This window comes from Oncorhynchus keta, chromosome 17 (assembly GCF_023373465.1).
Source record: "Oncorhynchus keta strain PuntledgeMale-10-30-2019 chromosome 17, Oket_V2, whole genome shotgun sequence".
Taxonomy (NCBI): domain Eukaryota; kingdom Metazoa; phylum Chordata; class Actinopteri; order Salmoniformes; family Salmonidae; genus Oncorhynchus; species Oncorhynchus keta.
Window position 1 is genome coordinate 59,242,515 of NC_068437.1, and position 25,451 is coordinate 59,267,965.

Genomic DNA, 25,451 nt, shown 5'->3' on the forward strand with positions numbered 1-25,451 from the left:
GTTTTAATGTGATATTCATCACAGAATACAGGTGGTCACCAGGAGGAGAGGAAGAGTCTGTTTTAATGTGATATTCATCACAGAATACAGGTGGTCACCAGGAGGAGAGGAAGTGTCTGTTTTAATGTGATATTCATCACAGAAGACAGGTGGTCACCAGGAGGAGAGGAAGCGTCTGTTTTAATGTGATATTCATCACAGAATACAGGTGGTCACCAGGAGGAGAGGAAGTGTCTGTTTTAATGTGATATTCATCACAGAATACAGGTGGTCACCAGGAGGAGAGGAAGTGTCTGTTTTAATGTGATATTCATCACAGAATACAGGTGGTCACCAGGAGGAGAGGAAGTGTCTGTTTTAATGTGATATTCATCACAGAATACAGGTGGTCACCAGGAGGAGAGGAAGTGTCTGTTTTAATGTGATATTCATCACAGAATACAGGTGGTCACCAGGAGGAGAGGAAGTGTCTGTTTTAATGTGATATTCATCACAGAATACAGGTGGTCACCAGGAGGAGAGGAAGTGTCTGTTTTAATGTGATATTCATCACAGAATACAGGTGGTCACCAGGAGGAGAGGAAGTGTCTGTTTTAATGTGATATTCATCACAGAATACAGGTGGTCACCAGGAGGAGAGGAAGTGTCTGTTTTAATGTGATATTCATCACAGAATACAGGTGGTCACCAGGAGGAGAGGAAGTGTCTGTTTTAATGTGATATTCATCACAGAATACAGGTAGTCACCAGGAGGAGAGGAAGTGTCTGTTTTAATGTGATATTCATCACAGAATACAGGTGGTCACCAGGAGGAGAGGAAGTGTCTGTTTTAATGTGATATTCATCACAGAATACAGGTGGTCACCAGGAGGAGAGGAAGTGTCTGTTTTAATGTGATATTCATCACAGAATACAGGTGGTCACCAGGAGGAGAGGAAGTGTCTGTTTTAATGTGATATTCATCACAGAAGACAGGTGGTCACCAGGAGGAGAGAGGAAGTGTCTGTTTTAATGTGATATTCATCACAGAATACAGGTGGTCACCAGGAGGAGAGGAAGTGTCTGTTTTAATGTGATATTCATCACAGAATACAGGTGTAGTCACCAGGAGGAGAGGAAGTGTCTGTTTTAATGTGATATTCATCACAGAATACAGGTGTAGTCACCAGGAGGAGAGGAAGTGTCTGTTTTAATGTGATATTCATCACAGAATACAGGTAGTCACCAGGAGGAGAGGAAGTGTCTGTTTTAATGTGATATTCATCACAGAATACAGGTGGTCACCAGGAGGAGAGGAAGTGTCTGTTTTAATGTGATATTCATCACAGAATACAGGTGGTCACCAGGAGGAGAGGAAGTGTCTGTTTTAATGTGATATTCATCACAGAATACAGGTGGTCACCAGGAGGAGAGGAAGTGTCTGTTTTAATGTGATATTCATCACAGAATACAGGTGGTCACCAGGAGGAGAGGAAGTGTCTGTTTTAATGTGATATTCATCACAGAATACAGGTAGTCACCAGGAGGAGGAAGAGAGGAAGTAACAGGTCTGTTTTAATGTGATATTCATCACAGAATACAGGTGGTCACCAGGAGGAGAGGAAGTGTCTGTTTTAATGTGATATTCATCACAGAATACAGGTGGTCACCAGGATGTGAAGTTCTGTTTTTAATGTGATATTCATCACAGAATACAGGTGGTCACCAGGAGGAGAGGAAGTGTCTGTTTTAATGTGATATTCATCACAGAATACAGGTTTCCAGGAGGAGAGGAAGTGTCTGTTTTAATGTGATATTGATCACTCAGGTGTAGTCACCAGGAGGAGAGGAAGTGTCTGTTTTAATGTGATATTATCACAGAATACAGGTGGTCACCAGGAGGAGAGGAAGTGTCTGTTTTAATGTGATATTCATCACAGAATACTGTCACCAGGAGGAGAGGAAGTGTCTGTTTTAATGTGATATTCATCACAGAATACAGGTGGTCACCAGGAGGAGAGAACTGTTTTAATGTGATATTCATCACAGAATACAGGTGGTCACCAGGAGGAGAGGAAGTCTTGTTTTAATGTGATATTCATCACAGAATACAGGTGTCACCAGGAGAGAGGAAGTGTCTGTTTTAATGTGATATTCATCACAGAATACAGGTGGTCACCAGGAGGAGAGGAAGTGTCTGTTTTAATGTGATATTCATCACAGAATTGTGGTCACCAGGAGGAGAGGAGCTGTCCGTTTAATGTGAGCATGAATAGGCAGTGAATGAGAATAAGAGGTGACAGAGAAAGAACGAGTGATCAATTTGTAAGTCGCTCTGGATAAGAGCATCTGTAAATGACTTAAATGTAAATGTAAAAATGGGAGTAGTGCAGATGTGATTACTGTTGTCAGGATAGTATCAACAACAACAAAAATTACCCAGAATACATTTCCTGAGGAAAACAACCTTGTAAAAACGTTGACTGATCACTCACTTGGGCCCGCCACATTCTATGGCGTTGGCTTTGACCATGGGTAAAGCAGAGTTGTGCCATTCCATGGTCAGCGAGTTGTTCTCCATTCCATTCTGCACCGACTGAGACAACTGTTGACAGAAGATTATTCATAAAAACATGAATAAAAAGAAAAAAAAAAAAAGACCAAACAAAGCTTGTTCATAAAAACCTGAATAAAAACAAACACATATAGAATATAGACATCTAGAATCTTGTGACTGACTTGTTTCATGCGAATTGTGTCACTAAGCATTTATTGTCTAATCTGAATATTACAGATGAAGTTCCCTCTCAGAAAAATAACATTCCATTGTGGTACGAGTAGTTGTGCCATTCCATTGTGGTACGAGTAGTTGTGCCATTCCATTCTGGTACGAGTAGTTGTGCCATTCCATTGTGGTACGAGTAGTTGTGCCATTCCATTGTGGTACGAGTAGTTGTGCCATTCCATTGTGGTACGAGTAGTTGTGCCATTCCATTCTGGTACGAGTAGTTGTGCCATTTTATTCTGTCTGTACGTACAGTTGAAGTCAGAAGTTTACATACACCTTAGCCAAATACATTTCAACGCAGTTTTTCACAATTCCTGACATTTAATCCTAGTAAAGATTCCCTGTCTTAGGTCAGTTAGAATCACCCCTTTATTTTAAGAATGTGAAATGTCAGAATAATACTAGAGAGAATGATTTATTTCAGCTTTTATTTCTTTCATCACATTCCCAGTTTACATACTCAATTAGTATTTGGTAGCATTGCCTTTAAATTGTTTAACTTGGTTCAAACGTTTCGGGTAGCCTTCCACAAGCTTCCCACAATAAGTTGGGTAGATTTTGGCCCATTCCACCTGACAGAGCTGGTGTAACTGAGTCAGGTTTGTAGGCCTCCTTGCTCACACACTTTTTCAGTTCTGCCCACATATTTTCTATACGATTTAGGTCAGGGCTTTGTGATGGAAACTTCCAATACCTTGACTTTGTTGTCCTGAAGCCATTTTGCCACAACTTTGGAAGTATGCTTGGGGTCATTGTCCATTTGGAAGACCCATTTGCGACCAAGCTTTAACTTCCTGACTGATGTCTTGAGATGTTGCTTCAATATAACCACATAATGTTCCTTCCTCATGATGCCATCTATTTTGTGAAGTGCACCAGTCCCTCCTGAAGCAATGCATCTCCACAACATGATGCTGCCACCCCCATGCTTCACGGTTGGGATGGTGTTCTTCACCTTGCAAGCCTCCCCCGTTTTCCTCCAAACATAACAATGGTCATTATGGCCAAAGAGTTCTATTTTGTTTCATCAGACCAGAGGACATTTCTCCAGAAACTACGATCTTTGTCCCCATGTGCAGTTGTAAACCGTAGTCTGGCTTTTTTATAGCGGTTTTGGAGCAGTGGCTTCTTCCTTGCTGAGCGGCCTTTCAGGTTGTGTCGATATAGGACTCCTTTTACTGTGGATATAGATACGATATAGATACCTGTTTCCTCCAGCATCTTCACAAGGTCCTTTGCTGTTGTTCTGGGATTGATTTGCACTTTTCGCACCAAAGTACGTTCATCTCTAGGAGACAGAACACATCTCCTTCCTGAGCGGTATGACGGCTGCGTGGTCCCATGGTGTTTATACTTGCGTACTATTGTTTGTACAGATGAATGTGGTACCTTCAGGTGTTTGGAAATTACTCCCAAGGATGAACCAGACTTGTGGAGCGTCTATAATTCTTCTTCTGAGGTCTTGGCTGATTTTCTTTGATTTTCCCATGATGTCAAGCAAAAGAGGCACTGAGTTTGAAGGTAGACCTTGAAATACATCCACAGGTACATCGTCCAATTGACTCAAATGATGTCAATTAGCCTATCAGAAGCTTCTAAAGCCATGACATCATTTTCTGAAATTTTCCAAGCTGTTTAAAGGCACAGTCAACTTAGTGTATGTAAACTTCTGACCCACTGGAGTTGTGATACAGTGAAATAATCTGTCTGTAAACAATTGTTGGGAAAAAAATTACTTAGGACATCTACTTTGTGCATGACACAACAGACTTGCCAAAACTATAGTTTGTTAACAATAAATTTGTGGAGTGGTTGAAAAACGAGTTAACGACTCCAACCTAAGTGTTTGTAAACTTCCGACTGCAGAGAAACACAGAAAAGGTACACACCTCAGATTTGGTGAAGGAGAGACAGGGGCCGATGTCCTCTCTGTAGATACGGCCCAGGAAGGCTGATGTTCTGTCCAGACTAGGTCTGTCTTTCCAGGTCAGGAACTCTGCAAACAGCACGTTGTCCATCTGAGGACAGGAAACACTGTATAATTGTAATGAGAAATGATTTTATTTAATTATTTTCCTGTATATATAGATTAATATGTAATAAACATGATTGTATTTGCAGGACAGATGGGGAAACAGGAGTTAACCAGGTATATTTAAGTAAGTCGTTGTCACTTGTAAGTCTATAATCATCTGTTGCAACGTGGTCCTGTTGCAACGTGGTCCTTCTGTGGCTCAGTTGGTAGAGCATGGCGCTTGTAACGCCAGGGTAGTGGGTTCGATTCCTGGGACCACCCATACGTAGAATGTATGCACACATGACTGTAAGTCGCTTTGGATAAAAGCGTCAGCTAAATGGCATATATTATTATTGATGTTCCTACCTTTGACCTGTTAAACTACCCGTATCAAATGTCTGACAGTATTGTACATTATGGTTCAAGTTTGATGCCAGATTGATAATGTATCTGTGATTCTAGAGCAGCTGTTGTCTTCCTATAAGCCTCTTACTGGTGTGATTCTAGAGCAGCTGCTGTCTTCCTACAAGCCTCTCACTGGTGTGATTCTAGAGCAGCTGTTGTCTTCCTATAAGCCTCTTACTGGTGTGATTCTAGAGCAGCTGTGTCTTCCTACAAGCCTCTCTCACTGGTGTGATTCTAGAGCAGCTGTTGTCTTCCTACAAGCCTCTCACTGGTGTGATTCTAGAGCAGCTGTCGTCTTCCTACAAGACTCTCTCACTGGTGTGATTCTAGAGCAGCTGTTGTCTTCCTACAAGCCTCTCTCACTGGTGTGATTCTAGAGCAGCTGTCGTCTTCCTACAAGCCTCTCTCACTGGTGTGATTCTAGAGCAGCTGTCGTCTTCCTACAAGCCTCTCTTACTGGTGTGATTCTAGAGCAGCTGTTGTCTTCCTACAAGCCTCTCTCATTGGTGTGACTCTAGAGCAGCTGTCGTCTTCCTATAAGCCTCTCACTGGTGTGATTCTAGAGCAGCTGTTGTCTTCCTACAAGCCTCTCTCACTGGGGTGATTCTAGAGCAGCTGTTGTCTTCCTACAAGCCTCTCACTGGTGTGATTCTAGAGCAGCTGTTGTCTTCCTACAAGCCTCTCTCACTGGTGTGATTCTAGAGCAGCTGTTGTCTTCCTACAAGCCTCTCTCACTGGGGTGATTCTAGAGCAGCTGTTGTCTACAACCTCTCACTGGTGTGATTCTAGAGCAGCTGTTGTCTTCTTACAAGCCTCTCTCACTGGTATGATTCTGGAACAGATGTCTTCCTATAAACCTCTCTCATTGGTGTGATTCTGGAGCAGATCTCTTCCTACAAGCCTCTCACTGGTGTGATTCTGGAGCAGATGTCTTCCTACAAGCCTCTCACTGGTGTGATTCTAGAGCAGCTGTTGTCTTCCTACAAGCCTCTCACTGGTGTGATTCTAGAGCAGCTGTCGTCTTCCTACAAGCCTCTCACTGGTGTGATTCTAGAGTAGCTGTTGTCTTCCTACAAGCCTCTCTCACTGGGGTGATTCTAGAGCAGCTGTTGTCTTCCTACAAGCCTCTCACTGGTGTGATTCTAGAGCAGCTGTTGTCTTCCTACAAGCCTCTCTCACTGGTGTGATTCTAGAGCAGCTGTTGTCTTCCTACAAGCCTCTTACTGGTGTGATTCTGGAGCAGCTGTTGTCTTCCTACAAGCCTATCTCACTGGTGTGATTCTAGAGCAGCTGTTGTCTTCCTACAAGCCTCTCTCACTGGTGTGATTCTAGAGCAGCTGTCGTCTTCCTACAAGCCTCTCTTACTGGTGTGATTCTAGAGCAGCTGTTGTCTTCCTACAAGCCTCTCTCACTGGTGTGACTCTCTAGAGCAGCTGTCGTCTTCCTATAAGCCTCTCACTGGTGTGATTCTAGAGCAGCTGTCGTCTTCCTACAAGCCTCTCTTACTGGTGTGATTCTAGAGCAGCTGTTGTCTTCCTACAAGCCTCTCTCACTGGGGTGATTCTAGAGCAGCTGTTGTCTTCCTACAAGCCTCTCACTGGTGTGATTCTAGAGCAGCTGTTGTCTTCCTACAAGCCTCTCTCACTGGGGTGATTCTAGAGCAGCTGTTGTCTTCCTACAAGCCTCTCACTGGTGTGACTCTAGAGCAGCTGTCGTCTTCCTATAAGCCTCTCACTGGTGTGATTCTAGAGCAGCTGTTGTCTTCCTACAAGCCTCTCTCACTGGGGTGATTCTAGAGCAGCTGTTGTCTTCCTACAAGCCTCTCACTGGTGTGATTCTAGAGCAGCTGTTGTCTTCCTACAAGCCTCTCTCACTGGTGTGATTCTAGAGAGCTGTTGTCTTCCTACAAGCCTCTCACTGGTGTGATTCTAGAGCAGCTGTTGTCTTCCTACAAGCCTCTCTCACTGGCATGATTCTGGAACAGATGTCTTCCTATAAACCTCTCTCATTGGTGTGATTCTGGAGCAGATCTCTTCCTACAAGCCTCTCACTGGTGTGATTCTGGAGCAGATGTCTTCCTACAAGCCTCTCACTGGTGTGATTCTAGAGCAGCTGTCGTCTTCCTACAAGCCTCTTACTGGTGTGATTCTAGAGTAGCTGTCGTCTTCCTACAAGCCTCTTACTGGTGTGATTCTAGAGCAGCTGTTGTCTTCCTACAAGCCTCTCACTGGTGTGATTCTAGAGTAGCTGTCGTCTTCCTACAAGCCTCTCACTGGTGTGATTCTAGAGCAGCTGTTGTCTTCCTACAAGCCTCTTACTGGTGTGATTCTGGAGCAGCTGTTGTCTTCCTACAAGCCTATCTCACTGGTGTGATTCTAGAGCAGCTGTTGTCTTCCTATAAGACTCTCTCACTGGTATGATTCTAGAGCAGCTGTTGTCTTCCTACAAGCCCCTCTCTCACTGGTGTGATTCTAGAGCAGCTGTCGTCTTCCTACAAGCCTCTCTCACTGGTGTGATTCTAGAGCAGCTGTCGTCTTCCTACAAGCCTCTCTTACTGGTGTGATTCTAGAGCAGATGTTGTCTTCCTACAAGCCTCTCTCATTGGTGTGACTCTAGAGCAGCTGTCGTCTTCCTATAAGCCTCTCACTGGTGTGATTCTAGAGCAGCTGTCGTCTTCCTACAAGCCTCTCTTACTGGTGTGATTCTAGAGCAGCTGTTGTCTTCCTACAAGCCTCTCTCATTGTGTGACTCTAGAGCAGCTGTCGTCTTCCTACAAGCCTCTTACTGGTGTGATTCTGGAGCAGATGTTGTCTTCCTACAAGCCTCTCACTGGTGTGATTCTGGAGCAGCTGTTGTCTTCCTACAAGCCTCTCACTGGTGTGATTCTAGAGCAGCTGTTGTCTTCCTACAAGCCTCTCACTGGTGTGATTCTAGAGTAGCTGTTGTCTTCCTACAAGCCTCTCTCACTGGGGTGATTCTAGAGCAGCTGTTGTCTTCTTACTACAAGCCTCTCACTGGTGTGATTCTAGAGCAGCTGTTGTCTTCTTACTACAAGCCTCTCACGGGTGTGATTCTAGAGCAGCTGTTGTCTTCTTACAAGCCTCTCACTGGTGTGATTCTAGAGCAGATGTTGTCTTCCTACAAGCCTCTCTCACTGGTATGATTCTGGAACAGATGTCTTCCTATAAACCTCTCTCATTGGTGTGATTCTGGAGCAGATGTCTTCCTACAAGCCTCTCACTGGTGTGATTCTAGAGCAGCTGTTGTCTTCCTACAAGCCTCTCACTGGTGTGATTCTAGAGCAGCTGTTGTCTTCCTACAAGCCTCTCTCACTGGGGTGATTCTAGAGCAGCTGTTGTCTTCCTACAAGCCTCTCACTGGTGTGATTCTAGAGCAGCTGTTGTCTTCCTACAAGCCTCTCTCACTGGTGTGATTCTAGAGCAGCTGTTGTCTTCCTACAAGCCTCTTACTGGTGTGATTCTGGAGCAGCTGTTGTCTTCCCTACAAGCCTCTCACTGGTGTGATTCTGGAGCAGCTGTTGTCTTCCTACAAGACTCTCTCACTGGTGTGATTCTAGAGCAGCTGTCGTCTTCCTATAAGCCTCTCTCACTGGTGTGATTCTAGAGCAGCTGTTGTCTTCCTACAAGCCTCTCTCACTGGTGTGATTCTAGAGCAGCTGTTGTCTTCCTACAAGCCTCTCACTGGTGTGATTCTAGAGCAGCTGTTGTCTTCCTACAAGCCTCTCACTGGTGTGATTCTAGAGCAGCTGTTGTCTTCCTACAAGCCTCTCACTGGTGTGATTCTAGAGCAGCTGTTGTCTTCCTACAAGCCTCTCTCACTGGTGTGATTCTAGAGCAGCTGTTGTCTTCCTATAAGCCTCTCACTGGTGTGATTCTAGAGCAGCTGTTGTCTTCCTACAAGCCTCTCTCACTGGTGTGATTCTAGAGCAGCTGTTGTCTTCCTATAAACCCCTCTCACTGGTGTGATTCTAGAGCAGATGTTGTCTTCCTACAAGCCTCTCTCACTGGTATGATTCTGGAACAGATGTCTTCCTATAAACCTCTCTCATTGGTGTGATTCTGGAGCAGATGTCTTCCTATAAACCTCTCTCATTGGTGTGATTCTGGAGCAGATGTCTTCCTATAAACCTCTCTTACTGGTGTGATTCTAGAGCAGCTGTTGTCTTCCTACAAGCCTCTCTCACTGGTGTGATTCTGGAGCAGATGTCTTCCTACAAGCCTCTCTCACTGGTGTGATTCTAGAGCAGCTGTCGTCTTCCTACAAGCCTCTCTTACTGGTGTGATTCTAGAGCAGATGTTGTCTTCCTACAAGCCCTCTCATTGGTGTGACTCTAGAGCAGCTGTGTCTTCCTATAAGCCTCTCACTGGTGTGATTCTAGAGCAGCTGTTGTCTTCCTACAAGCCTCTCTTACTGGTGTGATTCTAGAGCAGCTGTTGTCTTCCTACAAGCCTCTCTCATTGGTGTGACTCTAGAGCAGCTGTCGTCTTCCTACAAGCCTCTTACTGGTGTGATTCTGGAGCAGATGTTGTCTTCCTACAAGCCTCTCACTGGTGTGATTCTGGAGCAGCTGTTGTCTTCCTACAAGCCTCTCACTGGTGTGATTCTAGAGCAGCTGTCGTCTTCCTACAAGCCTCTCACTGGTGTGATTCTAGAGTAGCTGTTGTCTTCCTACAAGCCTCTCTCACTGGGGTGATTCTAGAGCAGCTGTTGTCTTCTTACTACAAGCCTCTCACTGGTGTGATTCTAGAGCAGCTGTTGTCTTCCTACAAGCCTCTCTCACTGGTGTGATTCTAGAGTAGCTGTTGTCTTCCTACAAACCTCTCTCACTGGGGTGATTCTAGAGCAGCTGTTGTCTTCTTACTACAAGCCTCTCTCACTGGTGTGATTCTAGAGCAGCTGTTGTCTTCTATAAAGCCTCTCACTGGTGTGATTCTAGAGCAGATGTTGTCTTCCTACAAGCCTCTCACTGGTATGATTCTGGAACAGATGTCTTCCTATAAACCTCTCTCATTGGTGTGATTCTGGAGCAGATGTCTTCCTACAAGCCTCTCTCACTGGGGTGATTCTAGAGCAGCTGTTGTCTTCCTACAACCTCTCACTGGTGTGATTCTAGAGCAGCTGTTGTCTTCCTACAAGCCTCTCTCACTGGTGTGATTCTAGAGCAGCTGTTGTCTTCCTACAAGCCTCTCTCACTGGTGTGATTCTAGAGCCGCTGTTGTCTTCCTATAAGCCTCTCACTGGTGTGATTCTGGAGCAGCTGTTGTCTTCCTACAAGCCTCTCTCACTGGTGTGATTCTAGAGCAGCTGTCATCTTCCTACAAGCCTCTCACTGGTGTGATTCTAGAGCAGCTGTCGTCTTCCTACAAGCCTCTCTCACTGGTGTGATTCTGGAGCAGATGTCTTCCTATAAACCTCTCACTGGTGTGATTCTAGAGCAGCTGTTGTCTTCCTACAAGCCTCTCACTGGTGTGATTCTAGAGCAGCTGTTGTCTTCCTACAAGCCTCTCACTGGTGTGATTCTAGAGCAGCTGTCGTCTTCCTACAAGCCTCTCTCACTGGTGTGATTCTGGAGCAGATGTCTTCCTATAAACCTCTCACTGGTGTGATTCTAGAGCAGCTGTTGTCTTCCTACAAGCCTCTCACTGGTGTGATTCTAGAGCAGCTGTTGTCTTCCTATAAACCCCTCTCACTGGTGTGATTCTAGAGCAGATGTTGTCTTCCTACAAGCCTCTCTCACTGGTATGATTCTGGAACAGATGTCTTCCTATAAACCTCTCTCATTGGTGTGATTCTGGAGCAGATGTCTTCCTATAAACCTCTCTCATTGGTGTGATTCTGGAGCAGATGTCTTCCTATAAACCTCTCTCATTGGTGTGATTCTGGAGCAGATGTCTTCCTATAAACCTCTCTTACTGGTGTGATTCTAGAGCAGCTGTTGTCTTCCTACAAGCCTCTCTCACTGGTGTGATTCCATGACATTTGGTACTGTGTGGTTAATATATAAGGGCTTCCTCAGAGAAGGCATGACATTTACAGTCTTATTCTAAAATTTATTAAATAACTAATTTTACTCAATCGACACACAATATCCCATAATGATAACGCAAAAACAGGGTTTAAGACATTTTTGCAAATGTGTAAAAAAAAGAGATCTAAAACTGAAATAACTTATTTACATCAGTATACAGACCCTTTGATATTATTCTCAAAATGTAGCTCAGGTGCATCCTGTTTCCATTGATCATCCTTGAGATGTTTCTACAACTTGATTGGAGTCCACCTGGTGTAAATTAAATTGATTGGACATGATTTGGAAAAGCAAACACCTGTCTGTATTAAAAGGTCCCACAGTTGACAGGTGCATGTCAGAGAAAGAAAGAAAACCAAGCTAGAGGTAGAAGGAATTGTCCATAGAGCTCCGAGACAGATTGTGTCGAGGCACAGATCTGGGGAAGGGTACCAAAAAAAAAAAAAAATGTCTTCTTCATTGAAAGTCCGCAAAACACAGTGGCCTCCATCATTCTGAAATGGAAGAAGTTTGGAACCACCAAGACTCTTCCTGGCCGCCCGGCCAAACTGCAATTGGGGAAGAAGGGCCTTGGTCAGGGAGGTGACCAAGAACCGATGGTCACTTTGACAGAGCTCCAGAGTTCCTCTGTGGAGATGGGAGAACCTTCCAGAAGGACAACTATCTCTGCAGCACTCCACCTCAGTAAAAAAGGCACATGACCGCCCATTTGGAGGTTGCCAAAAGGCACCTAAAGACTCTCAGACCACGAGGTGAATATGAGCTGAATATTTATGTAAATGTGAACTGTTTTTTATTTGTAATTCATTTGCAAAAATGTATTTAAAACCTGTTTTCGTTTGTCATTATTGGGTATTGTGTGTAGATTGATGAGAGGGGGGGGGGGACGATTTAATCCATTTTAGAATAAGGCTGCAACGTAACAAAATGTGGAAAAAGTGAAGTGTTCTGAATACTTTCCCGAATGCACTGTAGTGTCACAGTCCACGTAAGAATTATCCAGGCAACATCACTCAGTAGAGGAAAGGTAGACATTCACTCACATATGAATTATATTGTGTATTATTCAGCTGTGCTTTGTCAGCACATGAACAAATTAATTTCCCCCCCTGCTGGGATAATAATGTTGATCTAAACCTACTCAGTCAGACTGAATAAAACTGACATATCAACCACTAGACACTGATCACACAGTAAAGTAGGGAATGAATAACAACTATAGAAATTGCGGCATATCCACAGCTTCCCAGCCTGTCCATGGCTAAGCTTCCCAGCCTGTCAATGGCTAAGCTTCCCAGCCTGTCAATGGCTAAGCTTCCCAGCCTGTCAATGGCTAAGCTTCCCAGCCTGTCAATGGCTAAGCTTCCCAGCCTGTCAATGGCTAAGCTTCCCAATGGCGAAGCTTCCCAGCCTGTCAATGACTAAGCTTCCCAGCCTGTCAATGGCTAAGCTTCCCAGCCTGTCAATGGCTAAGCTTCCCAGCCTGTCAATGACTAAGCTTCCCAGCCTGTCAATGGCTAGCTTCCCAGCCTGTCAATGACTAAGCTTCCCAGCCTGTCAATGACTAAGCTTCCCAGCCTGTCAATGGCTAAGCTTCCCAGCCTGTCAATGGCTAAGCTTCCCAGCCTGTCAATGGCTAAGCTCCCAGCCTGTCCTAAGCTTCCCAGCCTGTCAATGGCTAAGCTTCCCAGCCTGTCAATGGCAGCTTCCCAGCCTGTCAATGGCTAAGCTTCCCAGCCTGTCAATGGCTAAGCTTCCTGTCAATGGCTAAGCTCCCCCCTGTCAATGCTTCCCAGCCTGTCAATGGCTAAGCTTCCCAATGGCTAAGCTTCCCAGCCTGTCAATGGCTAAGCTTCCCAGCCTGTCAATGGCTAAGCTTCCCAGCCTGTCAATGCAATGGCTAAGCTTCCCAGCCTGTCAATGGCTAAGCTTCCCAATGGCTAAGTTTCCCAGTCTGTCCATGGCTAAGCTTCCCAATGGCTAAGTTTCCCAGCCTGTCAATGGCTAAACTTCCCAGCCTGTCAATGGCTAAGCTTCCCAACCTGTAAATGCAATGGCTAAGCTTCCCAGCCTGTCAATGGCTAAGCTTCCCAGCCTGTCAATGACTAAGCTTCCCAGCCTGTCAATGACTAAGCTTCCCAGCCTGTCAATGACTAAGCTTCCCAGCCTGTCAATGACTAAGCTTCCCAGCCTGTCAATGGCTAAGCTTCCCAGCCTGTCAATGGCTAAGCTTCCCAGCCTGTCCATGGCCCTGTGTAGGCCCTGTAATGAAGCCCTTTTTATATAATTTGTTTTCCAGTAACCCATCCCTTGGTCTCTTCCAGTTCACCTCACCTTCGGTATGAAAGCCTGTAGAAAAAGAGGCCAACAGAAGGTGGAGCATGAAAGCCGTTGGCACGTTCAAACAGAGGAGATTTGAAACCGGAAGGCAATAATCTTCCAGTGGTACCAACACAGGGTAGAGTCATTTCAACCAAATTATAGAACAAAATGTTTTTTGTTTTTTTTTGTCTGAGGTATCCATTTTCAAAAATATAGTACACAAGCAATGCTATCATAGTTTCTGAAGAGGGATGGAAGGGTTGGTAGATTTGTTTTTATCAACGTCTACTCACGGCCAATCAGTCAGCAGAAGATGGCAATCAGTGCTTCACTCAAAACCTACTTTACCAATATGAAGTCTGGCTCTGGAGAACAACGTGAGGGAAGCCAAGGCTACCCCGTCCTAGAACCTCAAAGAGCAAGCAGAAACACAGTGGCAAGGAAAAAGTCCCTAGAAGGAAGAAATCTTAAGAGGAACCAGAGGGGTGTGGTTACCTGTCGGCTGAGAGAGTGTGGCCCCTCCCCCTTCTCTGCCCAGTAGGGTTCATAGGTCACAGAGATTGAGTGGCCCGGAACCAGACACAAAATCAGAGAGAGTAGTGCAGGAACCGTAGGCTGAGAGAGAGGAGGATGGAGGATGGAGAGAGGAGGGTGGAGGGAAGGAGAGAGAGAGAGAGAGAGAGAGAGAGAGAGAGAGGGAGGAGGAGGAGAGAGAGAGAGAGAGAGAGAGGAGGGTGGAGAGAGAGAAGAGAGAGAGAGAGGAGGGTGGAGGAGAGAGAGAGAGAGGAGGGTGGAGAGAGAGAGAGAGAGAGAGAGAGAGAGAGAGAGAGAGAGAGGGTGGAGAGAGAGAGAGAGAAGGGTGGGAGAGAGAAGGAGAGAGAGAGGAAGGGTGGGTGGAGGGAAGGAGAGAGAGGGAAGGGTGGGTAGAGGGAAGGAGAGAGAGAGGGAAGGGTGGGTAGAGGGAAGGAGAGAGAGAGGGAAGGGTGGGTAGAGGGAAGGAGAGAGAGAGGGAAGGGTGGGTGTAGGGAAGTTGAGAGAGAGGGAAGGGTGGGTGGAGGGAAGTTGAGAGAGAGGGGAGGGTGGGTGGAGGGAAGAAGAGAGAGGGGAGGATGGAGGGAAGGAGAGAGAGAGGAGGATGGAGGGAAGGAGAGAGAGAGGAGGATGGAGGGAACGAGAAGAGGATGATATGGGGACAGGGTGAGGAAGAGGATGATATGGGGAGAGGAAGAGGAAGAGGATGATATGGGGAGAGGAAGAGGATGATATAGGGAGAGGAAGAGGATGATATGGGAAGAGGAAGAGGATGATATGGGGACAGGGAGAGGAAGAGGAAGAGGATGATATGGGGACAGGGAGAGGAAGAGGATGATATGGGGACAGGGAGAGGAAGAGGAAGAGGATGATATGGGGACAGGGAGAGGATGATATGGGGAGAGGAAGAGGATGATATGGGGACAGGGAGATGATAGGGAGAGGAGGATAAAAAGAGAAAGGTAAACCCACCAGAGGGAGGAGAGAAATGGAGAGAGTGATGAAAGGATGCAGGAAGGGAGGAGAGAAATGGAGAGAGTGATGAAAGGATACAGGAAGGAGGAGAGAAATGGAGAGAGTGATGAAAGGATACAGGAAGGAGGAGAGAAATGGAGAGAGTGATGAAAGGATACAGGAAGGGAGGAGAGAAATGGAGAGAGTGATGAAAGGATACAGGAAGGGAGGAGAGAAATGGAGAGAGTGATGAAAGGATACAGGAAGGGAGGAGAGAAATGGAGAGAGTGATGAAAGGATACAGGAAGGGAGGAGAGAAATGGAGAGAGTGATGAAAGGATACAGGAAGGGAGGAGAGAAATGGAGAGAGTGATGAAAGGATACAGGAAGGGAGGAGAGAAATGGAGAGAGTGATGAAAGGATACAGGAAGGGAGGAGAGAAATGGAGAGAGTGATGAAACGATGCAGGAAGGGAGGAGAGAAATGGAGAGAGTGATGAAAGGATACAGGAAGGGAGGAGAGAAATAGAGAGAGTGATGAAAGGATACAGGAAGGGAGGAGAGAAATGGAGAGAGTGATGAAAGGATACAGGAAGGGAGGAGAGAAATGGAGAGAGTGATTAAATGATGCAGGAAGGGAGGAGAGAAATGGAGAGAGTGATGAAAGGATGCAGGAAGGGAGGAGAGAAATGGAGAGAGTGATGAAAGGATGCAGGAAGGGAGGAGAGAAATGGAGAGAGTGATGAAAGGATACAGGAAGGGAGGAGAGAAATGGAGAGAGTGATGAAAGGATACAGGAAGGGAGGAGAGATATACATTCACAAGTGTTATAGTGGGAAGCAGTAGAGTAGTTAGTGCAGAAACAAGCATTGAATTGTTGCGCATTTCTGTAGATCGCTGTTAGTGGTCACAGTAGGTCGATTGATTGAAAAGTTCAACCAGAAGCAGACCCACGATTAGATTGAAAAGTGAGTGCGCCATAATCTAAAGTACATAAGTACGCACATCACAACAGTATGGCCGTGTCTGAAATCTGTCTTGCCCACTAATTAATAAAAACGACATACTGTACACTACCAATACAACATACACTGAATGACCAAAAGTATGTGGACACCTGCTCGTCCAAATTCTCGATCCAAAATCATGGTCGTTAATATGGAGTTGGTCCCCCCTTCGCTGCTATAACAGCCTCCACTCTGCTGGGAAGGCTTTCCACTAGATGTTGGAACATTGCTGCTATAACAGCCTCCACTCTTCTGGGAAGGCTTTCCACTAGATGTAGGAACATTGCTGCTATAACAGCCTCCACTCTTCTGGGAAGACTTTCCACTAGATGTTGGAACATTGCTGCTATAACAGCCTCCACTCTTCTGGGAAGGCTTTCCACTAGATGTTGGAACACTGCTGCTATAACAGCCTCCACTCTTCTGGGAAGGGTTTCCACTAGATGTTGGAACATTGCTGCTATATCAGCCTCCACTCTGCTGGGAAGGGTTTCCACTAGATGTTGGAACATTGCTGCTATAACAGCCTCCACTCTTCTGGGAAGGCTTTCCACTAGATGTTGGAACACTGCTGCTATAACAGCCTCCACTCTGCTGGGAAGGCTTTCCACTAGATGTTGGAACATTGCTGCTATAACAGCCTCCACTCTTCTGGGAAGGCTTTCCACTAGATGTTGGAACATTGCTGCTATAACAGCCTCCACTCTTCTGGGAAGGCTTTCCACTAGATGTTGGAACATTGCTGCTATAACAGCCTCCACTCTTCTGGGAAGGCTTTCCACTAGATGATGGAACATTGCTGCTATAAGAGCCTCCACTCTTCTGGGAAGGCTTTCCACTAGATGATGGAACATTGCTGCTATAACAGCCTCCACTATTCTGGGAAGGCTTTCCACTAGATGTTGGAACATTGCTGATATAACAGCCTCCACTCTTCTGGGAAGGCTTTCCACTAGATGTAGGAACATTGCTGCTATAACAGCCTCCACTCTTCTGGGAAGGCTTTCCACTAGATGTTGGAACATTGCTGCTATAACAGCCTCCACTCTTCTGGGAAGGCTTTCCACTAGATGTTGGAACATTGCTGCTATAACAGCCTCCACTCTTCTGGGAAGGCTTTCCACTAGATGTTGGAACACTGCTGCTATAACAGCCTCCACTCTGCTGGGAAGGCTTTCCACTAGATGTTGGAACATTGCTGCTATAACAGCCTCCACTCTTCTGGGAAGGCTTTCCACTAGATGTTGGAACATTGCTGCTATAACAGCCTCCACTCTTCTGGGAAGGCTTTCCACTAGATGATGGAACATTGCTGCTATAACAGCCTCCACTCTTCTGGGAAGGCTTTCCACTAGATGTAGGAACATTGCTGCTATAACAGACTCCACTCTTCTGGGAAGGCTTTCCACTAGATGTAGGAACATTGCTGCTATAACAGCCTCCACTCTGCTGGGAAGGCTTTCCACTAGATGTAGGAACATTGCTGCTATAACAGCCTCCACTCTGCTGGGAAGGCTTTCCACTAGATGTTGGTACATTGCTGCTATAACAGCCTCCACTCTGCTGGGAAGGCTTTCCACTAGATGTTGGAACATTGCTGCTATAACAGCCTCCACTCTTCTGGGAAGGCTTTCCACTAGATGTTGGAACATTGCTGCTATAACAGCCTCCACTCTTCTGGGAAGGCTTTCCACTAGATGTTGGAACACTGCTGCTATAACAGCCTCCACTCTTCTGGGAAGGCTTTCCACTAGATGTTGGAACATTGCTGCTATAACAGCCTCCACTCTTCTGGGAAGGCTTTCCACTAGATGTTGGAACATTGCTGCTATAACAGCCTCCACTCTTCTGGGAAGGCTTTCCACTAGATGTAGGAACATTGCTGCTATAACAGCCTCCACTCTTCTGGGAAGGCTTTCCACTAGATGTAGGAACATTGCTGCTATAACAGCCTCCACTCTTCTGGGAAGGCTTTCCACTAGATGATGGAACATTGCTGCTATAACAGCCTCCACTCTTCTGGGAAGGCTTTCCACTAGATGTTGGAACATTGCTGCTATAACAGCCTCCACTCTTCTGGGAAGGCTTTCCACTAGATGTTGGAACATTGCTGCAGGGGTACTAACTACTGTAGCTAACCTTTGTAGCTAACTACTGTAGCTAACTAGCCAGCTAAGTTTGTAGCTAACTACTGTAGATGGCTACAGTAGTTAGCTACAAAGGTTATCTACAGTAGTTAGCTACAAAGGTTAACTAGCCAGCTAACCTTTGTAGCTAACTACTGTAGCTAACTAGCCAGCAAACTACTGTAGCTAACTAGCCAGCAAACTACTGTAGCTAACTAGCCAGCAAACTACTGTAGCTAACTAGCCAGCAAACTACTGTAGCTAACTAGCCAGCTAACCTCTGTAGCTAACCACTGTAGCTAACTAGCCAGCTAACCTCTGTAGCTAACTAGCCAGCTAACCTCTGTAGCTAACTAGCCAGCTAACCTCTGTAGCTAACTAGCCAGCTAACCTCTGTAGCTAACTAGCCAGCTAACCTCTGTAGCTAACTAGCCAGCTAACCTCTGTAGCTAGCCAGCAAGCAAAGCTAAAGGGATTGCAAACAGGTTACCATAACTCTAACCAAATCCACATTTATTTTCTAAATATTAGCTAGCTGGTTAGCATTTATGAGGCCAGCAAACATGTTCCTTACAACACGCTTGCAACGTATTTCCTCTCGCTTCCAAAGTGCTAATGATGTTGCCCACTGTACCTGCTAATGATGTTGCCCACTGTACCTGCTAATGATGTTGCCCACTGTACCCGCTAATGATGTTGCCCACTGTACCCGCTAATGATGTTGCCCACTGTACCCGCTAATGATGTTGCCCACTGTACCTGCTAATGATGTTGCCCACTGTACCTGCTAATGATGTTGCCCACTGTACCTGCTAATGATGTTGCCCACTGTACCTGCTAATGATGTTGCCCACTGTACCTGCTAATGATGTTGCCCACTGTACCTGCTAATGATGTTGCCCACTGTACCTGCTAATGATGTTGCCCACTGTACCCGCTAATGATGTTGCCCACTGTACCCACTAATGATGTTGCCCACTGTACCCGCTAATGATGTTGCCCACTGTACCTGCTAATGATGTTGCCCACTGTACCTGCTAATGATGTTGCCCACTGTACCCGCTAATGATGTTGCCCACTGTACCCGCTAATGATGTTGCCCACTGTACCCGCTAATGATGTTGCCCACTGTACCCGCTAATGATGTTGCCCACTGTACCTGCTAATGATGTTGCCCACTGTACCCGCTAATGATGTTGCCCACTGTACCTTCTAATGATGTTGCCCACTGTACCTGCTAATGATGTTGCCCACTGTACCTGCTAATGATGTTGCCCACTGTACCTTCTAATGATGTTGCCCACTGTACCTGCTAATGATGTTGCCCACTGTACCCGCTAATGATGTTGCCCACTGTACCCGCTAATGATGTTGCCCACTGTACCCGCTAATGATGTTGCCCACTGTACCCGCTAATGATGTTGCCCACTGTACCCGCTAATGATGTTGCCCACTGTACCCGCTAATGATGTTGCCCACTGTACCCGCTAATGATGTTGCCCACTGTACCCGCTAATGATGTTGCCCACTGTACCTGCTAATGATGTTGCCCACTGTACCTGCTAATGATGTTGCCCACTGTACCTGCTAATGATGTTGCCCACTGTACCTGCTAATGATGTTGCCCACTGTACCTGCTAATGATGTTGCCCACTGTACCTGCTAATGATGTTGCCCACTGTACCCGCTAATGATGTTGCCCACTGTACCCGCTAATGATGTTGCCCACTGTACCTGCTAATGATGTTGCCCACTGTACCTGCTAATGATGTTGCCCACTGTACCCGCTAATGATGTTGCCCACTGTACCCGCTAATGATGTTGCCCACTGTACCCGCTAATGATGTTGCCCACTGTACCTGCTAATGATGTTGCCCACTGTCCCCGCTAATGATGTTGCCCACTGTACCTGCTAATGATGTTGCCCACTGTACCTGCTAATGATGTTGCCCACTGTACCTTCTAATGATGTTGCCCACTGTACCTGCTAATGATGTTGCCCACTGTACCTGCTAATGATGTTGCCCACTGTACCCGCTAATGATGTTGCCCACTGTACCTGCTAATGATGTTGCCCACTGTACCTGCTAATGATGTTGCCCACTGTACCCGCTAATGATGTTGCCCACTGTACCCGCTAATGATGTTGCCCACTGTACCTGCTAATGATGTTGCCCACTGTACCTGCTAATGATGTTGCCCACTGTACCTGCTAATGATGTTGCCCACTGTACCTGCTAATGATGTTGCCCACTGTACCTGCTAATGATGTAGCCCACTGTACCTGCTAATGTACCTGCTTTCGGTAGCCTGAATGGCGTCCAGACTAAGGATTCATCCGCATTAATGCCACCAGATCAGTACACAATCAGACCACAATGCAACATTTGTGCTTCTAGACCAGGCTTTATATCTCGTGATCTTCGTGTTCCGATAGCAGAAGTCACATGTGTTTTCGCATTACCCAAAAATCTAACTGTTTCGAACGCAAATTCTGGGTATTTGGGACACGGACGTAGTCTGAAAGCAGCTGACCTCTTTGTCCTCTCTGACTGGCTGCAGGTAGTGCGAGTCTAAGTTCCCACCAGGGGCCAATGGCAAGGCCCAGCTGGCGCTCTTGTTGCGCGTGTGTCCTCCTCCATGGCGGGGGCTGGCCCCCTTGGACCTGGTGCCCGGGGAGAGGAGCTGAGGGTGGGCCTGGCGATTGGGGGAAGACGGGGTGGAGGTTAGGACCATGGTCTTCAGGGCTGACACCTCCGCCTGAAGGACATCAATCTGGGAAGAGACAAGAACACGGGGTGTGGTTATAGATTGTACCCAAACCGACACACACGATAGCAGGAGAACACCACAGGGTCAGACGTAGCGCAGCGTCCCTGGAGCAGGTTATGGGTAAAAGTGCCTTGTTCAAGGGCACAAAAGCAGTGGATATTGATACCAGCAACTCTTCGGGCTGCCGGGCTCATTCACGCCAAATGTTTTCATCAACCCCAGATTCTTATAGGTTTTCCTGCATTAATCAGGTACAGGTAGGACTGTGTGGCTCTATTGGTTAGAGCTCGGCATGGTTGTGGGTTCAATTCCCGGAGGGATCACAGACTAACCTTGCCCTGAGCCTCCTTCAGCTGCTTCTCTGCTGCGGCTTGTTTCACGTTGGCTTCCCGCACCATCTTGTGAGCTTCCTGGAGGACAGGAAGACAACCGTGTGTTACAACAAACATGCAGGGGCCACACTTTCTCAATGTCAAGATGTACTGATACCAGATCGGTGTGTTGCAGGCTGTAGGACTCATTCCTGCCTCCCGTCAGACGAGCCTCGATCCCAGGCTCCAGGGAGTACTAACCTAGACTAGATCTAATCTAGACCAAGACTGACCTCAAATAGACTGGCAGTGAGCTCTTCCAGCTCCTGCTCCAGCTGATCTCTGACCTGTGACAGACGCTCACACTCCTTATCCTTCAGCTTCAGCTCCTGGGAGAGGGGCGAGGTGGAGGAGAGGGGCGAGGTGGAGGAGGGGGGCGAGGTGGAGGAGGGGGGCGAGGTGGAGGAGGGGGGCGAGGTGGAGGAGAGGAGAAGAGATCAGGGTGTGTGTGTGTGAGATCAGGGTGTGTGTGTGTGTGTGTGAGAGATCAGGGTGTGTGTGTGTGTGTGTGTGTGTGTGTGTGTGTGTGTGTGTGTGTGAGATCAGGGTGTGTGTGTGTATGTGTGTGTGTGTGTGTGTGTGTGTGTGTGTGTGTGTGTGTGTGTGTGTGTGTGTGTGTGTGTGTGATCAGGGTGTGTGTGTGTGTGATCAGGGTGTGTGTGTGTGTGTGTGTGCGTGAGATCAGGGTGTGTGTGTGTGTGTGTGAGAGATCAGAATGTGTGTGAGATCAGGGTGTGTGTGTGAGATCAGGGTGTGTGTGTGAGATCAGGGTGTGTGTGTGTGAGATCTGTGTGTGTGTGATCTGTGTGTGTGTGTGTGTGTGTGTGTGTGTGTGTGTGTGTGTGTGTGTGTGTGTGTGTGTGTGTGTGTGTGTGTGTGTGTGTGTGAGAGAGAGATCAGGGTGTGTGTGTGTGTGTGTGTGAGATCAGGGGTGTGTGTGTGTGTGTGTGTGTGAGAGATCAGGGTGTGTGTGTGTGTGTGTGTGTGTGTGTGTGAGAGATCAGGGTGTGTGTGTGTGTGTGAGAGATCAGGGTGTGTGTGTGTGTGTGTGTGAGAGATCAGGTGTGTGTGTGAGAGATCAGGGTGTGTGTGTGAGAGATCAGGGTGTGTGTGTGTGAGAGATCAGGGTGTGTGTGTGTGAGAGATCAGGGTGTGTGTGTGAGAGATCAGGTGTGTGTGTGAGAGAGATCAGGGTGTGTGTGAGATCAGGGTGTGTGTGTGAGAGAGATCAGGGTGTGTGTGTGTGTGTGTGTGAGATCAGTGTGTGTGTGTGTGTGTGAGATCAGGGTGTGTGTGTGTGTGTGTGAGATCAGGGTGTGTGTGTGTGTGTGTGTGAGATCAGGGGTGTGTGTGTGTGTGAGATCAGGGGTGTGTGTGTGTGAGATCAGGGTGTGTGTGTGTGTGAGATTAGGGTGTGTGTGTGTGTGAGAGATCAGGGTGTGTGTGTGTGGGTGTGTGTGTGTGTGTGTGTGAGAGAGATCAGGGTGTGTGTGTGTGAGAGATCAGGGTGTGTGTGAGTGTGTGTGTGTGTGTGTGTGTGTGTGTGTGTGTGTGTGTGTGTGTGTGTGTGTGTGTGTGTGTGTGTGTGTGTGTGTGTGTGAGATCAGGGTGTGTGTGTGTGTGTGTGAGATCAGGGTGTGTGTGTGTGTGTGTGTGTGTGTGTGTGAGATCAGGGTGTGTGTGTGTGAGAGATCAGGGTGTGTGTGTGTGAGAGAGATCAGGGTGTGTGTGTGAGAGAGATCAGGGTGTGTGTGTGAGCGAGATCAGGGTGTGTGTGTGTGAGAGATCAGGGTGTGTGTGTGTGAGAGAGAGATCAGGTGTGTGTGTGTGAGAGAGATCAGGGTGTGTGTGTGAGAGAGATCAGGGTGTGTGTGTGAGAGAGATCAGGGTGTGTGTGTGAGAGAGATCAGGGGTGTGTGTGAGAGAGATCAGGGTGTGTGTGTGAGAGAGATCAGGGTGTGTGTGTGTGTGTGTGTGTGTGTGTGTGTGTGTGTGTGTGTGTGTGTGTGTGTGAGAGAGATCAGGGTGTGTGTGTGAGAGATCAGGGTGTGTGTGAGAGATCAGGGTGTGTGTGTGAGAGATCAGGGTGTGTGTGTGAGATCAGGGTGTGTGTGTGTGAGATCAGGGGGTGTGTGTGTGTGTGTGTGTGTGTGTGTGTGTGTGAGATCAGGGTGTGTGAGAGATCAGGGTGTGTGTGTGAGATCAGGGTGTGTGAGAGATCAGGGTGTGTGTGTGTGTGTGTGAGATCAGGGTGTGTGTGTGTGTGTGAGAGAGATCAGGGTGTGTGTGTGTGAGATCAGGGTGTGTGAGAGATCAGGGTGTGTGTGAGATCAGGTGTGTGTGAGATCAGGTGTGTGTGTGTGTGTGTGTGCGTGCGTGCGTGTGTGTGATCAGGTGTGTGTGTGTGAGAGAGATCAGGTGTGTGTGTGTGTGTGTGTGTGTGTGTGTGTGTGTGTGTGTGTGTGTGTGTGTGTGTGTGTGTGTGTGTGTGTGTGTGTGTGTGTGATCAGGGTGTGTGTGTGTGATCAGGGTGTGTGTGTGTGAGATCAGGGTGTGTGTGTGTCCCCACCTTCTGTGCAGCATCCAGTTGTTCCCGTAGGATCTCTGATCCCTTCTCTCTGATCTCCAGGGAAGAGCTCCGGAGGCGGGACACGTTGTCCTCATGCTCCCCGCCCAGGGCAACCTCCAGCTGGGTAGCACCCTCCAGCCTGCTGCCCTCCCTGCCCCGGCTCCGGGCCTGGGTAACAGCTTCCTCCTGGGGCCTGGTGAAACCTGGGTCAGCCGGCCCAGCGCCGTCCACCCGGGGGCTCGGACCGGGCTCCAGGTCTACCAACCTTTACAAAACATTAAAATACCTGATATTTAAATAACATAGTTACATTTGTTTATAGTTAGGCCTAATATATAGTTAGAAACCTCGACTGTAGAGCAGACTATACAGCAGCCGAGCGAGGGAAACACAGGGTGTGTATCTAATGTGTACCATGTATCTAGTGTGTACCATGTATCTAATGCTGTCTCAGTATGTGTAGACCATGTATCTGATGCTGTCTCAGTATGTGTAGACCATGTATCTGATGCTGTCTCAGTATGTATAGACCATGTATCTGATGCTGTCTCAGTATGTATAGACCATGTATCTGATGCTGTCTGGACAGCACCTCTCTGTCTCAGTATGTATAGACCATGTATCTGATGCTGTCTCAGTATGTGTAGACCATGTATCTGATGCTGTCTCAGTATGTGTAGACCATGCATCTGATGCTGTCTCAGTATGTGTAGACCATGTATCTGATGCTGTCTCAGTGTGTGTAGACCATGTATCTGATGCTGTCTCAGTATGTATAGACCATGTATCTGATGCTGTCTCAGTATGTATAGACCATGTATCTGATGCTGTCTGGACAGCACCTCTCTGTCTCAGTATGTATAGACCATGTATCTGATGCTGTCTCAGTATGTGTAGACCATGTATCTGATGCTGTCTCAGTATGTGTAGACCATGCATCTGATGCTGTCTCAGTATGTGTAGACCATGTATCTGATGCTGTCTCAGTGTGTGTAGACCATGTATCTAATGCTGTCTCAGTATGTGTAGACCATGTATCTGATGCTGTCTCAGTATGTGTAGACCATGTATCTGATGCTGTCTCAGTGTGTGTAGACCATGTATCTGATGCTGTCTCAGTGTGTGTAGACCATGTATCTGATGCTGTCTCAGTGTGTGTAGACCATGTATCTGATGCAGTCTCAGTATGTGTAGACCATGTATCTGATGCTGTCTCAGTATGTGTAGACCATGTATCTGATGCTGTCTGTACAGTGAAACAGCACCCCTCTGTCTCAGTATGTGTAGACCATGTATTTGATGCTGTCTCAGTATGTGTAGACCATGTATTTGATGCTGTCTCAGTATGTGTAGACCATGTATCTGATGCTGTCTCAGTGTGTGTAGACCATGTATTTGATGCTGTCCCAGTATGTGTAGACCATGTATCTGATGCTGTCTCAGTATGTGTAGACCATGTATCTGATGCTGTCTCAGTATGTGTAGACCATGTATCTGATGCTGTCTCAGTATGTGTAGACCATGTATCTGATGCTGTCTCAGTATGTGTAGACCATGTATCT

At 46.9% G+C, this 25,451-nt stretch overlaps 1 protein-coding gene and 2 long non-coding RNA genes across 32 annotated transcripts in view; 1 reads left to right on the forward strand and 2 right to left on the reverse strand.

The window, feature by feature from the left end:
* Positions 1-1,507, forward strand: part of LOC127908497 (uncharacterized) — a 4,509-nt gene extending 3,002 nt beyond the window's left edge. For 21 of the 30 annotated variants that reach the window (XR_008067445.1, XR_008067439.1, XR_008067469.1 and 18 more), the window contains 2 exons: positions 1-739; positions 1,157-1,507. The exon at positions 1-739 is cut by the window's left edge. This is a non-coding gene — a long non-coding RNA (uncharacterized LOC127908497). Of the gene's footprint in view, positions 740-1,036 lie in introns of all 30 variants that reach the window. The other 9 variants (XR_008067442.1, XR_008067444.1, XR_008067448.1 and 6 more) reach the window with 9 other exon arrangements.
* Positions 1-25,451, reverse strand: part of LOC118382663 (guanine nucleotide exchange factor for Rab-3A-like) — a 37,114-nt gene that overhangs the window by 5,627 nt on the left and 6,036 nt on the right. The window contains exons 3-9 of the mRNA XM_052466771.1: positions 23,890-24,154; positions 21,554-21,649; positions 21,282-21,359; positions 20,713-20,952; positions 14,056-14,175; positions 4,657-4,785; positions 2,475-2,584 (exon numbers count right to left, since the gene is read on the reverse strand). Coding sequence (XP_052322731.1) covers positions 2,475-2,584; positions 4,657-4,785; positions 14,056-14,175; positions 20,713-20,952; positions 21,282-21,359; positions 21,554-21,649; positions 23,890-24,154 — 1,038 coding nt within the window. The remainder of the gene's footprint in view (positions 1-2,474; positions 2,585-4,656; positions 4,786-14,055; positions 14,176-20,712; positions 20,953-21,281; positions 21,360-21,553; positions 21,650-23,889; positions 24,155-25,451) is intronic.
* LOC127908502 (uncharacterized) lies at positions 18,236-20,706 on the reverse strand. Its single transcript, XR_008067495.1, has 4 exons — positions 20,462-20,706; positions 20,162-20,411; positions 19,662-20,036; positions 18,236-19,086 (listed from the first exon to the last, which is right to left on the reverse strand). It is a non-coding gene; the product is annotated as an uncharacterized LOC127908502 (long non-coding RNA).